This window comes from Cucurbita moschata, unplaced genomic scaffold, assembly GCF_002738365.1.
Source record: "Cucurbita moschata cultivar Rifu unplaced genomic scaffold, Cmos_1.0 Cmo_Scf00066, whole genome shotgun sequence".
NCBI classification, from domain to species: domain Eukaryota; kingdom Viridiplantae; phylum Streptophyta; class Magnoliopsida; order Cucurbitales; family Cucurbitaceae; genus Cucurbita; species Cucurbita moschata.
The window spans coordinates 916560-934323 of record NW_019268582.1 but is presented as its reverse complement, the minus strand read 5'-3'; the positions used below and the strand labels follow the sequence as shown (position 1 = coordinate 934323).

At 37.0% G+C, this 17764-nt stretch overlaps 3 protein-coding genes and 1 pseudogene across 4 annotated transcripts in view; 2 read left to right on the top strand and 2 right to left on the bottom strand.

The window, feature by feature from the left end:
- The window catches only part of LOC111437778, a 4163-nt pseudogene extending 3397 nt beyond the window's left edge, over window positions 1–766 (top strand).
- Window positions 1–5549, bottom strand: part of LOC111437776 (cytochrome c biogenesis protein CCS1, chloroplastic) — an 11569-nt gene extending 6020 nt beyond the window's left edge. The window contains exons 1-8 of the mRNA XM_023075841.1: window positions 5073–5549; window positions 4016–4235; window positions 3814–3925; window positions 2818–3090; window positions 2130–2395; window positions 1533–1689; window positions 1361–1444; window positions 926–1274 (exon numbers count right to left, since the gene is read on the bottom strand). Coding sequence (XP_022931609.1) covers window positions 1122–1274; window positions 1361–1444; window positions 1533–1689; window positions 2130–2395; window positions 2818–3090; window positions 3814–3925; window positions 4016–4235; window positions 5073–5454 — 1647 coding nt within the window. The 5' untranslated portion in view covers window positions 5455–5549 and the 3' untranslated portion in view covers window positions 926–1121. The remainder of the gene's footprint in view (window positions 1–925; window positions 1275–1360; window positions 1445–1532; window positions 1690–2129; window positions 2396–2817; window positions 3091–3813; window positions 3926–4015; window positions 4236–5072) is intronic.
- A 2023-nt stretch (window positions 5550–7572) lies between these two features.
- LOC111437777 (transcription termination factor MTEF1, chloroplastic) lies at window positions 7573–8469 on the top strand. Its single transcript, XM_023075842.1, has one exon. It carries the CDS (start codon window positions 7598–7600, stop codon window positions 8420–8422), a length of 825 nt encoding a protein of 274 aa, XP_022931610.1. The 5' UTR covers window positions 7573–7597; the 3' UTR covers window positions 8423–8469.
- The window catches only part of LOC111437774 (phospholipase A-2-activating protein), a 14213-nt gene continuing 4868 nt past the window's right edge, over window positions 8420–17764 (bottom strand). The window contains exons 5-23 of one of the 2 annotated variants that reach the window (XR_002709490.1): window positions 16462–16522; window positions 15856–15995; window positions 15338–15527; window positions 15071–15132; window positions 14504–14592; window positions 13699–13771; window positions 13430–13489; window positions 12296–12442; window positions 12137–12175; window positions 11933–11970; window positions 11257–11343; window positions 10968–11133; window positions 10748–10822; window positions 10089–10225; window positions 9671–9747; window positions 9203–9272; window positions 9023–9088; window positions 8648–8868; window positions 8420–8584 (exon numbers count right to left, since the gene is read on the bottom strand). Coding sequence is in view for 1 of the 2 variants with exons in the window: in XM_023075840.1 (XP_022931608.1) it covers window positions 8728–8868; window positions 9023–9088; window positions 9203–9272; window positions 9671–9747; window positions 10089–10225; window positions 10748–10822; window positions 10968–11133; window positions 11257–11343; window positions 11933–11970; window positions 12137–12175; window positions 12296–12442; window positions 13430–13489; window positions 13699–13771; window positions 14504–14592; window positions 15071–15132; window positions 15338–15527; window positions 15856–15995; window positions 16462–16522 (1718 nt within the window). In the remaining variant the exon portion in view is untranslated. Of the gene's footprint in view, window positions 8869–9022; window positions 9089–9202; window positions 9273–9670; window positions 9748–10088; window positions 10226–10747; window positions 10823–10967; window positions 11134–11256; window positions 11344–11932; window positions 11971–12136; window positions 12176–12295; window positions 12443–13429; window positions 13490–13698; window positions 13772–14503; window positions 14593–15070; window positions 15133–15337; window positions 15528–15855; window positions 15996–16461; window positions 16523–17764 lie in introns of both variants that reach the window. The other variant, XM_023075840.1, reaches the window with a different exon arrangement.

The window sequence follows — 17764 nt, the reverse complement described above, 5'->3', positions numbered from 1 at the left end:
CCCCCCCCCCCCCCCTCTTGTTGAAGTTCGTATCGACAAGTTGCAAAACAGTATTTGCTTGTCTTGCATACTTTTAGTTGTCACTGGTGTGTGTATCTAACCTTTTATGTCCTATTAGGAGCGTCAAGATGCGATGTACAAGCTAGTAGAGGCAAAACTGGACCTCATGTTAGTTGTTGGTGGATGGAATTCCAGTGATACCTCTCATCTTCAAGAGATAGCCGAGGAGCGAGGAATTCCATCTTATTGGATTGACAGTGAGCAGAGAATAGGCCCAGGAAACAGAATAGCTTACAAACTGAATGTAAGTTACCCTACAGATTTCAGCTCTAATCCCTTCTAGTTTCTTGGTTCACTTTTCAATTTGGCATTACATTGTAAAGCCCACCTTTTCTTTCCTTGATTACTCATCGTTTGTCATCCTTGTGAATCCATGTTAGCATGGGGAGTTAGTTGAGAAGGAGAATTGGCTACCCAAGGGTCCTATCACAATCGGTGTTACATCCGGTGCCTCGACCCCCCGATAAGGTTAGCCATTCACTTCAGCTTATATGCTTGCTAGTACATATTTGATCTGCAATAGATTTATAACCATAACATGTCATACGCATTTGACTAGGTTGTCGAAGATGCTCTTGTGGAAGTCTTCGACATTAAGCGTGAAGAAGCATTGCAGGTTGCATAAATTTATAGGTTAGTAGTTCAAATTGACTTGTTAGAGACGAGAGTTGCATGATCGTAAATGGGTAACTAAAGTTATCAATTATATAGGCTCTTGTATCAAAATGGTAATGTTGTGCAGTAAAGGTCTTAGTCCTCACAGAAATGCATTACATAGTTTGAGTACATCAAGTATGTCGACCTTGAAAACCGTTGAATCGTACAACGTTTGGATTTTCGAGTCAATTATTCACCCTCAAATTACAGATGCATGGCTACCTGTGTTACATTATATACAGAAATTATTTGACTTGGAACATGGCGGTGATGAAAGAATTATAAATTGGTAAAACCGTCCTCTATATATATATATATAAGAAAGAAGACAGCCAATTGTGATCTCAGGCCAAAATTTTGTAGTTGGACGCTGTGTTTCTCTTGTTCCATTTTTGTCTTAGTAACTAGGCATCATTGTTATTCAACCCATTGTGAGACGGTTCGATGATTTCTGGAACACGATCGAGTAAACTGTCAATCTCCTCTGGAAATTCGACCTTTGCACGGTTCGTCTTTCCTCCGACGATCACCACTGTTCCGTCTTGTATGGCCCATATCTTTCAATCAAAGAAATGGTAAGTTCACCATGTTATCTTTTTCTAGCATTGAGCATTAATAATAGGTTGAAGAAAAGCATATTTACCTGTGAATGAGAGAGAAAACTGATACATGTTGTGAGCATTAGAGCACCAAATCCAGCATAAACAACAGGCACTCCTGGGTCAGTCTGGAGAAAAATATGCAAATATCAATGATAGTTAGAATCCAGTTTTGACACACCAGCTAAAAACTACTGAACGTTTCCGAGTCGTTACCTTCAACTCCAGCCCAGTGCTGCCAATTGCATCAAGTATTTCAATTTTCATACCGTCGATATCGATCGGAAGCTTAGAGCTTGGACGTCGAACCCCGACAAACTTCCCTTCCTGATCATACAAGACAATGGATTGCAGATCACGAGCAAGCATTGATCTGAATTACATCATCAGTAGAGGAAGGGAGCGTAAATTAATATAAAAGATGAGAATTAATATAAAAGATGAGAATACCATGCACAAGTAATAAGGATAGCCAAAAAAACTACATCCTTAAGTTTACAAATGAAGTATGAACCAAAATGCCGACCCCATGGGCCTCCAAATGCATAAAAATACTCATGCCCACCGTTAGTAGATATTATCTGCTTTGACCCGATACATACCACCGTCAACCTCATGGTTTTAAAACGCGTCCAGTAGAAAGAGGTTTCCACACTAATGCTTCGTTCCCCTCTCCGTACAATCAAAATTGATTTGGATTGATTAAATGCATATTTAGGAGTGATTTTAGCTTGACGAAAGTTGCGTTTCAGAATTACTTTCAAACACACCGAGCAGCCGATATCGAGAAATGTACAAAAAGAAATGACATACATTCCCTTCACATCAGGTGAATCGACATCTCCAACGGGTAAGAAAGTCCCATAAAGCTTCTTGTCTCCATTGATCTTAAGAGGTGCCACAGCCAAGTTAAAAGGTCCTTCATCATTCTTGAGTATTTGCAGAGCTGAAAATCCCCAATCAGTTTGGTAAATTGTAAAACCTCCATACCGTAAAGGATTATTTACACTGATTGTCTTCCTCATCACCTCTTTCCCATTAAGGTCAAATAAAGAAAGATCGCTATGAAACTGTTTCACCTGCAAAATCAGTTTTCTAGGTAAATTTTCACATACCTCGACTATTCTCATAGGACAACTACTTGACCCTACAATATTTGATCCTACAGTAGGTGACCCCGTAACTTGAACTCATTCCCGCTAACCCTTTATTACTTACATTAATTCTTATTGATCACAAGACCAACCCATGCTAATTTATTCCACCATGTCGAAGATTGTTGGGAGGGAGTCCTACATCAGCTAATTTAGGGAATGATCATGAATTTTGTAAGGAATACATCTCCATCGGTATGAGGTCTTTTGGGGAAACCCAAAGCAAAGCATAAGAGCTTAAGCTCAAAGTGGACAATATCATATCATCGTGGACAGTCGTGATTCCTAACACACCAGACTCTACCACTGGTTTTATAGTTATTATTGGTTTCTTCATTCAGACATACCTCTCCACTGTCATAGTAATCCATGTAGAAGTTGTTGACATGAACTTCAGTATTGAAAGCTTCAGTTGGCTTGGACAGAAACCCGCTCGGGTTCAGAACATCTCCAACTACAAAATTCAGTCCCTGAGGAACTGTAACAGAACCTCTGAAGCTCCCAGCTGCACTGAGAGTTGCACCACCCATAATCAAAAGCATGGCCAAATGTACACCAATAGGCGCAAATCGTCCAGCCAATCCCTTGAAAGCATATAAAGTTGGCCCTTTAATAAATACCTGCAGAATTGATGATTGATATCATTAAGTGAACTGCACTTTCAGCTTACACACTTGGGGAGCTACCAACAGGAAGCCAATAAGCTTGCTACAAGAAGTAGCATCTAGAGACCATATTTAGCTTGTATGGTATAATCTATTTCTGATTTAATTTAGACACTGAAAAAGCACTAATATCCCACGTCGATTATGGAGGAAAACGAAACCTTTCCCTAGCAGACGTGTTTTAAAAACTTTGAGGGGAAGCCCGAAAGGGAAACCCCAAAGAGAACAATATATGCTAGTAGTGGGTCTGAACCGTTACAAATGGTATCAGAGCCAAACACCGGCGATGTGTTAGCGGGTAGGCTAAGCCCTGAAGGAGTGGACATGAGGCTATGTGCCAGTAAAGACGTTGGGCCCGGAAGGGGGTGGATTGGATGGGGGTCCCACATCGATTGGAGAAAGGAACGAGTGCCAGCGAGGATGCTGGGCCCCAAAGGGGGTGGATTATAAGATCCCACATCGGTTGGGGAGGAGATCGAAACACCCTTTATAAGGGTGCGGAAACTTTTTTCTAGCAAAAGCATTTTAAAAACCTCGAGGGAAAGGTCGAAAGAGATACCCCAAAGAGGACAATATCTACTCACGGTGGGTATAGGCCGTTACATGTTCCGCGTACTATGTAGTTACGATAAAATAGTATCATCATATAAGAAGCAAGAATCCATATTGAGTTACAACCTCATATCCTGCTCCCATTAAAACAACCCCCAAATCTTGGACTGATGCTCTGGGTAAAATTTCAGAACATTCCAGCTTCCTAATAGCTTCACCGGACTGCAAAAAGTTCCATCTGCACACAAAATTTGAATGTTCACAACAAAAAAAGCTAGAAAGATGAATTTGTCTGTGTCAAGAAAGAAGAGAGGGAGAGTATTGTAACCTTCTTGCAACCTTAACAAGAGGAATCTGAGTTGTGTAAGTGCATGCCATGAGTGAGAGCCCAAGAAGAGATAACATGGCTAGAAAAATTGTAGATGTGTACATATGATCAAACCCAAGAGTGAGAATCCATCTCCAAGTGAAGAATCCCCACATAGGGTTATCTTCAGGGTACTTCTGGAAATAAAAATCAGGGGCCTCTCCCTGATCAATGAAAGTACCTGCAAATGAATGCTGAACACGATGAACTCTGATTTTTTCAGTAATAAGCCATCATTTGTACATGTCCAACAGCTGATGCAGCCAAGGGCTTTCTAAACGCAACAAGTTCGTCAACGTTGTTGAGCATTATTGGGAGGGAATCTCACGTTCGCTAATTTAGGGAATGATCCTAAGTTTATGAATTTATAAGTAAGGAATATATCTTCAATGGTATGCGGCCTTTTGGGGAAACCAAAAGCAAAGCCACGAGAGCTTATGCTCAAAGTGGACAACATCATACCATTGTGGAGACTCCATGATTCCTAACATGGTATCAAAGTCATGCCCTTAATTTAGCCATATCAACAGAATCCTCAAGTGTCGAACAAAGAAATTGCTAGCCTCGAAGGTGTAGTCAAAAGTGACTCATGTGTCGAACAAAGGGTGTACTTTGTTCGAGGGTTCCAGAGAAAGGAGTCGAGCCTTGATTAAGGCGAGGTTGTTCGAGGGCTACATAGACCTCAAGGGAGGCTCTATGGTGTAATTTTTTCGAGGGGAGGATCGTTGAGGATTGTTGGGAGGGAGTCCCACGTTGACTAATTTAGAGAATGATCATGAGTTTATAAGTAAGGAATACATGTCCATTGGTATAAAGCCTTTTGGGAAAACCAAAAGCAAAACCCTAAGAGCATATGCTTAAAGTAGACAATATCATATCGCTAGGAAGAGTCGTGATTCGTAACAAATATAAGATCATCTGAGGAAGATTACTGTACTTTTTTTTTCCTTCAAAGAACCACATTCAATCCAGATAGTAAACCGAATACAGAGAGATAGCCAACAAAACTAGGTCATACCAAGAGCCATGAGAGCAGCGATGGTGAACATTTCTCCAATAGCCAAAGGCAAATTAGACAAAGCCCCCAAAATCCTCTTCGGCAGTCTCTTCACAAGCTTCATCATCAAACCACTCCCATTTCCAGGCTTGACTTCGGCTTCAGTGTTGTTTGCACTATTGTTATCAGTCTCCTCCGCAAGCGGCGGCGCTGCTTCAGAGAGCACAATCCTGTTGCTGACATTCTTGGGCTTCTTGTCCTGCGATGCCTTCACCTTACAAGTGACGCTAAAAGAGAGGGTTCTGCAGCAGAGATATGGAGTGATTTGAGGCCTGAAGGAAGAGTGAAGAAAAGGGGTTTTGGATAAATATGGGTTTGGATTGTGAAGGATCAATCCCTCCATTGTTGCACAAATTATGAAGTGGGTTTCCACTTTCTTGCCCCCCGAGCGTTAATAACGACCATACCTCATGCTTTATCCTCGCCAAGATATTTTTTCTGCTCATGCCTAATCTCTTTCCATCAATGAATCTTACATATATATATATATATATATATATATATATATATATATAAATTAATAAAAAAAAATACTTATAAATTTTAAACTTTATCTAATTAAAAAAAAAAAAAAAAACTGTTGATACAACATTTAAAAAATACTCAAAAATCTTCGGGACTAACATTAAAAGGTTCCACAGTTGTCGTCTATATACATAAAAATATTTATTAAACAAATTATTCGCTTTAACTAATTACCTCATCAATAATATATGAATAGCAATAAGTTGTGTTATTATAACAATTTTTTGAGTTATGAATCATATTTGTTGTACGAAAACTATGGTTGCAACAAAATCGAAGAATTCTTGACATGTTAACCAAAATCGACTCTAAGGTATCTCAACGAAGCTAGAGAAAGCCAATTTGAAGCACAAATATTATGGTGATTGGCTATTTTGCTCATCAACATCAGTATCACTTGAATCTTTAGGCGTATCAACACTTGACTAAATATGTGCAGTTTGCTCTCCCGTTTTCTGTTGTAGAATTTCTTGAATGTTGTAAGACTTTCTTTTGATCGCCAATCATGTGGTATGAGCACTATGAATCAATGATCAAATCATTCTCATTATATTCTCACACCATCGCCATGAGTGCTAGCTTGTCTTCTTCTAAAGAACATAGTACCTCTACATCCCATTCACCTCCATCTCTTTTTTGGAGGTTGCCACATTACTTTTGACGGACTTTTTTTTGGATCAGCAACTTTTGAATTTATAGCTTTTCTTTCGCAATTGTAGCAGTGTCTTCAAATCTCTTCCCTTCAAAATTCTTGTTATCATTCTTCCGAGCTCCCGAGGGTTGTGCGTTCCTGACTTCTTGGTTGACTAGCAAATTTGCAAACTCTACACGTGATGGTTGAGCGCGTCATCCTTATACAACAATAGCGAATCTTCTATATTCTGGTCGCAATCTATGGATGATTCTCTTCATTCGAGTTTCTTCAATAGCATACTTTGAATCTAACTCGGTAATCTCTCAATAAATTGACTTGAGCATGTGGAACTACTAAACAATCATCATGTCGCGCCATGAGATTGATAATAACTCGTTATCTAGAAGTTTTAACCTCGTATCATTTTTCTTTGAGAAAAGGGTCACAAGCGTATCTCATGCTTCTTTTGGTGTCTTGTCATCCGAATATGCTCCAACATCTTTTTTTTTATTGTGGTCTTTAAGACAAACATTGACTTACCTAATTTGATTCTCTATTTGCACAAGATGCCATTATCCTCCTTCTCTGGCGACGTAACTTTACTTCCACCAACGACCTTCCAAAGGTCTTGTCCTTTTAGATAGTACATCATGCATGTTGCCCATGTGTTGTAGTTATTACTGTTGAATTTTTTGATTCCTCCAACTACTTGGAGATCACCCATTATGGTGGCAATACCTCCATAATATCAAACAAGCATTTTCAACAGAAAATTTACAAAGTCATGGACTACGCTCGATACAAGAAAACTCACTCACAAATAATCTCAAGAAGTCGTTTCTAATGTGGAAGATTAGACAAAACTACAACCACGGATCATTCTAAGAATTTCAAGAAACTTAACAACTTATATCAACCTTTCTCTGAGATTGTTGAAGACAATTTTTTTTATGAGAACACTCACACTCACACTTAACACAATTAGTAAACTTTATCTTTCTTGTGATTGATTGGGAGGAAGAAATTAAAGGGGTTTTGGGTATTTATGGTATAGGCCAAATTTACTTCTAAAATATCTAAATCTTTATTCATAAAATATATTCTTAAAAAAAATATATATATATATATATATATTATTAAAAAATAATTATTAATTAATTTTAGAAAATAATTGTTTTTTATGTTTAAAAATAATTGCTTTTATTCTTAAATTTTGAATTTTTCAGTTAAAAAAATGTATTGGAAAATGATTATTGAAAAGGGATTTTGTGTGAACCTTATCAGAAAATCATTGGCGCTGAAAAAAAGAAGGCAGCAGCCAATAGGCATGGCGGTTGGAGCTCTCTCTCGCCCATTCACCACCATCTCTTCCCTCTCTCATTCCAACACTCCCACCTCTAGGCCTCCTCCTCCATTCCTCAACTTCCGCACTGCACATTACCACAACCTCCGTTACCTCAAATCCCTCCACCTCCTCGATTCCCGTAGTACCAAGTTTCGATCTCCCGACGCCGTCCATAGTATCCTTGCCACCGTCCATTTCCTCAAGTCCAAGGGCTTCTCCGACTCCGACTTCCCCTCACTCGCTATCCTCTGCCCCCAACTCTTCTCTCCCGACTTCGATCCTACCGACATTGCTCCTGTCTTCGACTTCTTGGCTGCCGATCTATCCGCTTCCATCCAAGAATCACGTGGCATGATCCTCCGCTGCCCTAGGCTTCTCTTCTCCGACGTCGAGTTGTGTCTCCGACCAACGCTCAGATTCCTGAAGCAAATAGGGATCGAGAATCTGAACACGCCCAGCAATCTGAAATCGCACCTGTTGAATACTCGGGTGGAGAAGCTGAGAGGCAAATTCAGATTCTTGCAGGAGTTGGGATTCTCCCACGAGGAGGCAGCAAAGGTATGCAGGAGAATGCCGGCGATATTCGGGTACAGTGTAGAGGAGAATTTGAGGCCAAAGTATGAGTATTTGGTGAATGAAATGGAGAGAGATGTGGAGGAACTGAAAGAGTTCCCGCACTACTTTGCATTCAGTTTGGAGAGACGAATAGCGCCAAGGCATTTGCACCTCAAACAAAGGAACCTTAGAATTCCACTCCACAGAATGCTCTTGTGGAGTGACCAAAAATTTTACACCAAATGGAAATGATATGTAAATGTTTTGTTGGTTTATATTGAACTCATAATTCCTTCAAACAGAGTTAGTAGTGACAGGGCAGGGTGTTCAACAAGTTAATGTTGTCTTTACTTATACAAAGAAAACATGCATTATGAAACTCTGCATTTGCCGGTGTATAAAATGAGGGGCTCAACAAGACAAAGGACTCCCATCAGTCTTCCTCCAACCACAGCTGAAACAAGTTCATTGTTCAAACCGTTGAGTAGTTCAGCTCCGGAGTTGGTATCTGCTGAGACGAGTTGTGCCGAAACTGAGGAAGAAGAGTACCAAGTCATCTATCTATCTTTTATCAACAGTTCAATATCTGCTCCAACTTCAGCTATCTTGGCATCTTTAGAAGCACTCGCTTTTTGGGCAATGCTCTTGACATCGAAGTCTAGTGCAGTTCTTTTCATATCATCACCACCTTCAATCATCTACAGAAAAATACAGGAAAATTACTTTGAATTTGAGCATTAGTAAATAAGTACCATCAGATATATCAGAAGAAAAGTAAATGGTTGTGATCACTGTAGATGGTTTCAGTAAAAAAAAAAAAAATGTAACAGTGAAAAGTAAGTAAGAAAATACCAGAGATCCAATGGCAACCAAGGCCCTGAACTTTGAATCAGCTTCAAGACTTTCCTCTTCTGCAATCTGCCAAAATCAATGAATGGTATCATGTAATCAGAAAAGCTCACACAAGTTCATACTTCACACTGATCAGACACCGAAGTTCAACTAGAGCAGAAGCAAATCAGATTTATGTACCTCAATTGCAGCTGAAAGAACTTGACACTGACCATCAAAATCCTTTTTCTCAATTAATAACACAGCATAACTGACAAGTCCACAAGAGAAAAAGAAAGAGTGAAGCATTCATAGTCAGCAGTCAGCTTATGCATTACTTCAGAGGAAAATATATAGTAAATCCAACAGTGGAGATGAAAAGGCCTAGCTTTCATCAGAAAAATGGAAAAAGAAGATGAAACATATTTCACATTTGGTATTTCAAAAACAATACTTAATAAGAGATGCTTTTTCTTCTCGTAATTTTGTAATTATTTGGAACTGAAGGACCGAAGTAGATTATTTTCAATTAGAAATGGAAATAGGAGGATTCTCCATGATAAACAGGAAGTGGATCACCCAATAAGTCATAAACGTAATGATCATTCACGTTCCATTTAATCCGATATAAGTATAATATATATATATATATATTGTTTATAGACTTACTTCAGGATCAATGTTGAAAAAGACAGTTGTACAGCCTTATTTGCAGTTGAATAGCAACTTGAGTATGCATCAATAATCTGCAAAATCATTTAGCGAATCTATAGCATAAGCACAAAGGTAAATATTGGGTTTTTCCGGTTTTCACAATCATGTAATGTGTTAGTGTTTATTTTATATACAGGCCACGAAATCTATTCACCAACAAATTATTTCCTTCCAAGTCTCGGATGTTAGGTTGACAACCAATGAAATGTATTAGTTTAGATGGACACAGTAAAGTAAAATCAGAACCTATCACACAGTAAAGTAATCAACAAATCTAAACAAACAGATTGTTCTTTGATCTTTTGTTTATATATATATAGAAACTACAAAAGTATTCCAAACAGGTAAAATAAAATTGGTTTGGAATTCAAACCTCACTACGACGTTTCTGCAACCAGTCATAATAACCTGAATTCTTGAATAGGTTGGCTATGAGCCGTATGCTTGTCAAAAGATTTGCACCAATCGCTGGTGGAGTTGTAACTTTCTGAATCAGTTCCAGAAGAATATCTGGCAAAAATTCAACACAAATATCAACATTAAGAAGGAACACTACAATGAAAAAATCGCATGGATCCTACTTGAAATTTTGTTATCATTTCTAGAAAAAAGGGTTTGTTTGGCTCATACTATCAAACTTGTTTCTTGAAGTTGACCAAATAAAAATAAATTAATAAAAAAGGAAAAAGAAAAGTGGCATTTGGAAGAATATCAAACGTACAAAACACTAGTAACAAGTGGTAGAAGTTATCGATAATTTTTCAATATCTAATAATTCGTCCCAAAAGTTTCTCCAACTAAAATCTAGCACAACCACACATATTTTGGTAATCAGTTTTTCTAGTTTTCACTAGAAAAAATTAATGAATAAGTTGCTGAATCATACATCATTTTTTTTTAATGAATAAGTTGCTGGACAAGGATAGAGAGAATATGCATAACAATCTTAAAAATTAGTGAATCTGATTCTTGGTATGGGCTATGACAAGAGAAAGAAAAAATCCAGAGCAGCCAAGATCTTAATAAAATTACCATCAGAATCAACAAGCTTCAAAAGCATTATTGCTCCATCAGGATGCAGAACAGTCATCCGTAGCGTGTCAATAACTGCAGAACCAGCATAAGAAAAATCAGCATTTAAATATGAAAGATTTGGGATAAATACCAATATCACCAATTTAGCCGCATGGACTAAGTAAAGGAATGAAAGAGAAGAAGAGAAGAGAACAAAAGTCAGAAAAATCACATTTACCTGGAAACAATAATTCACAAGGCCACGATCTAAGCAAATTCAATAACAATACAACATCAGAATCTGTGAATTTGGTAGAATGATAATGTGATGTATCCTTCAATATTTTGACAAGAGTTCCAAGTCTGGAAACCTCAATCTCTGGCAAAGCATAATTCTTTTTATCCTTCAAGGAAGGAAAAGATATGATTAGCGAAAATGGGTACAATAAAGCAAGTACGACAACTATTAAGTTGACATCCAAAGAAAGAACATGTTTGGTTGCAAGTAATATGATAGAGGAACCTACCGAATCAGCAAGCAATCCATTGTTGAACTCAACTATCTTTTTCAGTATCCCGTCAAACTGAGCAACATCAAACACAAGAGCTCCTTTCTGGAAAACAACGATTTGCAGGAAAAGAAAAAAAAATTAACATAACAAAACAAATGAGTAAGCGACACAAGAAAAAATGGCCAAACTGCTTTAAAGATACCAATAATAATATAACCAGCAACACATTATATAGTTAACATGCGGAATTAAACAAGTTATTAATATAAAGCTAAATCACTATCTAATAGATCTATTATGAACTATCAAGTTGCAATTTATAACCAGACCAATTCCCAGCTAAAATGAGAATAAATATTGATTAACTTGAGTTAGTAAACCAAAAGGGGAAATCTCAGCTAACAGGGCAGACAGATAAAAGTGAAGGTAAGAGATATAGGTGAAGGTTACTCCCAAAGCATCAACTAGCATGTAGTTCTAAGAACTTTCACATGCTCTTGAAATCTCCAGCTTTTCAATTTTCAAAATGAGGTATAATTTCTTAAGTCTAGATTTTGGGGGCATCCAAAGTCAAACTTAAAAAGCAGACAATTGATGAACCCTAATGGCAAAGCGAGATGAGCAGGCCATTCAATCAAGTGAACATTCCTAGGTGTGGTGTATAAATTATCCCCAATGCATAATAGCATACCTTAGGGATGTGCTTGAAAACAGGTTTATGTGATTCAGCTGCCAAAGAAATAGAATATTCAAATATTAGAGGCTCAGAATTCATAAAGATTACTAAGAAACAACTATTCTGATTTTAATATAAACTTACTTTTGATTTTTCACACCATCCCTCAAGAAGTACAAAAAAACATGTAGCAGTTAGCATTAGACAAAAAGTGCATACCTGAAACATTTGAAGGTCCACCAGGCACATAAGCACTAGCTGATACCAAAAAGGGGGGGAAAAAAAGAGAGAGAAATCAGTTTTAAATGCCAACAGGAGAATTGTTCACACTAACAAAACCAATATTTTTCCACAGTATTGTCACAGAACACTACTCACAGCCAGTATAAGGATCACGAAATGATGGATCAACAACAAAATTCGTTTTTCCAGAATTTTGGAGTATGAAATCAACCACTTGTTGCCGATAGACAAGAGGAAGATTCTCTTTGAGAAGCCAATTATCAGCAGTAGTATATGGATCATCTGGAAAGTTTACATGGTTAGTTCTGTACCAATCATCAAATACAACAGGCATTCTTGCTTTCTATTGTTAAGAAATACCCTTCACTATAATGTAACTATGAAGTACTGAGATTTTCATGTGGATGAGTCCCGTGAGATCCAAGTACAAATGGTAGAAATAAAGTCATCAAGGAGTGGCCTGCCCCTACTGCTATTGCAAAAATTCAGAGTTTCTACAGGTCTGTAGGATTTTGCAGAAAATTCATTTGAAATTTCAACGTTGATGCTCCAATAACAGAATGCTCGAGAAAGAGTAAATTCAAATGAGGTGAGGCTTAACATGACAGCTTTGAGCCTCTAAAGGAGAAACTATTCACTCCCAGTTCTAGATCCTTGTGACTTTTCTGAAGTTTTATTGTTGAAGTCAGGAAGTGGATACATCAAAAATATGGATAGGAATTTAGGTCATCACAAAGTGTCCAAGAGAATTTTAAATGAAAAGTCAAGTGAAGCTACAACAAAATGACACATACGAACAATAACCATAGACATTGGTTAGGACTTTAAGCAGTGTGTGACAACAACTTAGTTGTTAACAACGCTCAAATGGCTTTCAGTTTCTCAATCACGCAGCGAGAGAAACGGTGTTCAATTTGTCAAGTTACTAGACTTCAACTAAAGGTTGTGATAACTGAGATAAGAGAAGCTAATAAACGTTGAAAGAATACGATTTTTCTATTTACTAGACTAGTCCTCTCCACTCTTATGGCCTTTAGAAGTGTATTTTGTGGGATCAGCATCCAACCAAATACTTGAAGAACTTTGAAAGCCTTCCAATTCCACTTCATTGGACATCAACTTGAACCATATTAAATATCGTGACAGCTGAATCAGTTCTTTCAAAATAAATGGAAAAGACAGTAAAGGACGTGAAGAAAAAAAAAAGAAAAAAAAAATGAAAATGCAGTAAAAAATAACACTAAAAATAAATAAAAAATAAACAATCACCTGATAAATTGTAAGGCAATTTGCGAATAGGCTCCCCATCTCCGATGTCTACATCAAATACTGAGCAACAAATTGAAACAGTGATTAAATGTGCATATAGAATATGCAAATGTCACTGATATCATTAGAGAAATAAAATGAAAAAGTGGTTAAAGATGCATGTAAAATATGCAAATGTCACCGATGTCACTAGAGAAATCAAATGAAGTAGTTAAAAGATGAACTCTTAGCAAATACAATTGATGTCACTGGATAAATAAAATGCTGACCAAAATCATACTCAGCTCCATCAAGAACAGGTTTCCCTCGGCTATCATCTGGTCCATCAACAACTTCACCAATCTACAAATTAAGGAATATACATATATAAATTACGGATGCTCCAATTTTCGTAAAATAATTCAGATGACAGAAAAACCCAAGTTCATGAATTTCAAATAGAGGACTTGAATCTTACTGAAAAAACAATAAGTACAAGACCTGCTAAAAGGGTAGGTAATATTCAAAGTAAATGAATAATTACAAAATGCCAATTTCCTCGATCTGTTAAGATTCAACACCTAAACCCTAAATTGGATTGATATATGACAGTCACCAAAATGAGGTTTCAAGAAATATCATGTCAACAAGAGCACAAGTCAAAAAAGAAAAAGAAAAAAGAAAGAAAAAAAAGAAAAAAAAAAGGAAGAAGAAGAAGAAAAAGAAAAAGATAAAGAACCAAACTTTCATTTTGAAATTCGAAAATAATACAAAAATCCAGAAAAGGGCTTCCATAGTTTTTTTTTTTTTAAAAAAAAAAAGAGAGAGAGAGACCAAAAGGATAAATTACGGAAGTCTTTGGAAAGAGGCGCTTAAAGAAAAGTGTTAAACTTGGCACGAGCTGACAACTCCTCTCAAGGACTCTCCAACCCACTAAAAATTCTCTGTTCCTCTCTAGCCAAATATTCCTTAACAGAAAAGAAGAAGAATCTCCTCCACAAATCAAATTATTTGCCGAAGTCATGAGAAGATATTGATAACTAAAGTAACAAATGTGCATTGCTAATGTAGAGACATATTGATAACTAAATTTACCTTATCCCATTTGTAATCTTTTGAATTCCATGAATAAGCAACACCATTATCTCCCTCTCTGATAACTTTTGTCTGCCCATTGCTGGTTCCTGATGCCAGGAAAATTCAAATATATTAGAAATTCTACCAATACCGCTGAACACCAAAAACCTCGTAGGGTTTAGGGTTTAGGGATGAGGGGAAAACATTGAGTTCTATATTTTTAACTATAATATTAACAAAAAGAAGATTAAAATGTTTAGAAAGAAGACAGCCACCGACATTTTCTAACTTGTTCAAATAACTCATAACCCTATTGTATACTTCATATGAAACCAAAAAAATTATTTAGCATAAAGAATGTATAATTCATAATCAGAATGTGATATTTAAACATGTCACTTGTGATGCCAAAATATTGTGAACTTCAAGAAACTAACAAGTCATGCAGAAAATGACAGATATGGTCCACATTTGCAATCATAGAACACGCACCCAGCCACTTTGCATCAAATATTCAAGAGAATAATGGAAAAAAGGGTAGAGAAGTGGATAACATCTTATTGAAATAGAATACTGCAACCAGACCTGGAATTTGCAAAGCCTCCATCCCTGGTAATTCTTCCAGTTTCAATCCTCCAACCCTCTTACTGTCACAAGTTAAAGAGAAAACTTAGAATCCAAGATTGACAGTCAGCATAACAATAAAGGTACACATAAGCTAAGAAGCACAGATACAAATATGAGACGTCAATATGACACGGCACAAAAAATGGTGAATAGTAAAGAATTTTGGAACTTCCTCTTCGTTTGTGTGTGTGTGTATGGGTGGGAGATGGCAGCAGTTCAGGGTACCTCTTCAACTTATATTGAGATAGTCTGGAAGCAAAAGACTCCAATTCTTGAGGCTCTGCAATTCTTTCCTGATCTGCAGTCCACACACGTAGTACTCCATCTGAACAAGCTGTGACAATATCTCCATTTTCCAAAAACTTGGCATCCCAAACACAACCTGGATGCTCGATGCTCTGGACACAAATTCCATCTGCAACACAAGCAATCCAACTTCGTGATATCAAACTGCAATTTTTATAAAAAGAACACTCTTTATCCCCAACATAAACAATCCATCTGAACAAGCTGTGACAATATCTCCATTTTCCAAGGATGTTGGACTATTCTTTTGGAGTCCCTTTCATAGCTTGCTAGGTTCTTTTGATTGGGCTGTTTTTCTTTATCCCCCAGTATACTTTTTCACTTTTCTCAGTTAAACTCGGTTTCTTAAATTTTAAATACTACTACTAATAATAAAATAAATAAATAAATAACAAAAACAAACAAACCCTCACAAATTTCTAGATAGAAGTAATAACCTTTCCATATCTTTGCTGAACAGTCTTCACTCCCGCTAACAACAAGTCCGGAAGCATGTGAATCCACTGAATACACAATGGAAGTATGACCAACCATCTCCATCAATGTTTGACCACTTAGTGCCCATAACCTAATGGAACTGTCAGAATAGGGGGGAAAAAACAATCATTTTCATTATCCCACTTAGTACCAGAAATACTCCAGATGTTCCTCTCATGTGAAATAGATAAAGATCAAATGTTGGTACTCTGACTTTATGATAATGACTTGCATCCCAACACTCTACCTTTCAGCTATGCTACAACAGTGTACTACTCAAATGTTTAACCCTACTCAAAAACTGTCTTTATTTTGAAGAAAGCTATTGCAACGAGAGATACTAAATTCAATTTCATCTCTCATCCTACCTCTTTTGACAAGAGAAAGAAGAGTTAATCTTGGAACCGTGTCATTTCAAAGTATTTTTATTTGAGAATGATCCATTGATTTTCAATTATTCAATCCACTAACAAGACAAAATTATAGCCCAAAACAAAATTCATTTTGAAGCATAAATTAAAAAATTAAGAATAATAATATACACCGATAAATAGGTAAAAGTTTACCCATCATGAGATGCAGAGAGCACTCCAAGATCAGACATCACTGACAAACTTCGGACCGTATCTATAGAATGTAAATAAAATTCATCAGGACATGTTATTTGTAAGATCGAGTTTTCCTGCTAACAAAAGTATTAACAAGAACGGTAAAAACATATCCATTGATACAAATATATCATGGGTCAAGCAGAAAACAAAATATACTCGATAGTTTTTTCAACAATCCTTCAGAACTCTAAAGAATTTTGAAGACTTCAGAGATCATGCTTTTATATAGAACTTAAGAAACGTAGCTTGTGACAACAGGATTTCTTAGCAAAAAACTCCAGATATGAAACAGTCACTTCTAGAATTGATCTTTCGCATTGAGCTCCATGTCCTAATAAAAAAGCAGTGACCGACTATAATAAATTAGCAATCATTGCTTCAATGGAAGAAGGAGTTTGTCATATATAGGTGGATGATGAATGGCATGATTATGAGCACAATTTAATATAACTGAAAGAGTGGTGTGTTCTGAGATCCCACATCGGTTGGGGAGGAGGACGAACCATTCTTTACAAAGATGTGGAAACCTCTCCCTAGCAGACGCATTTTAAAAACCTTGAGGGAAGCCCGAAAGGGAAAGCCCAAAGAGAACAATATCTATTAATGATGGGTTTGAGCTGTTATAAATGGTATCAGAGCCAAACACCGGGCGATGTGCCAGTGAGGAGGTTGAGCCCCAAAGGGGTGGATACAAGGCAGTGTGCCAACAAGGACGCTGGGTCCCGCAGGAGGGTGGATGGTCCCACATTGATTGGAGAAGGGAACGAGTACCAACGAGAACGTTGGGCCTCGAAGGGAGGTGGATTGTGAGATCCCACATCGGTTAGGGAAGAGAACTAAAAAAAATTTATAAGGGTGTGAAAACCTCTCCCTAGCATACGCGTTTTAAAAACCTTGAAGGGAAGCCTGAAAGGGAAAGCCCAAAGAAAACAATATCTGCTAATGGTGGGCTTAGGCTGTTACATATGTAGTCAACTAAAAACATTTCAAGTTTAAAAAACAAATATATAATAGTTTTAAACAAACTCAGATTCTCCTACCCAGTAAAAAACATCAGATTAAATACCCCGGGGCAATCCTTAACATTCCTGCATTACACCTCTAGCCTTCAAATCCAAAAGCCTGAGGCAAAGTCATTCATCACAATTATGGAAAAAAAAAAAAATCATCAATCTAGTCAAGATATGAACACCAGCAAGATGTAATGTATAATATGCCAAAAAAAAAAAAAAAAAAAAAAAAAAAAAAAAAAAAAAAA

Bases quoted from the DNA above. Each gene is read 5' to 3' on its own strand.
- LOC111437777 (XM_023075842.1), top strand. From the start codon at position 7,598: ATGGCGGTTGGAGCTCTCTCTCGCCCATTCACCACCATCTCTTCCCTC.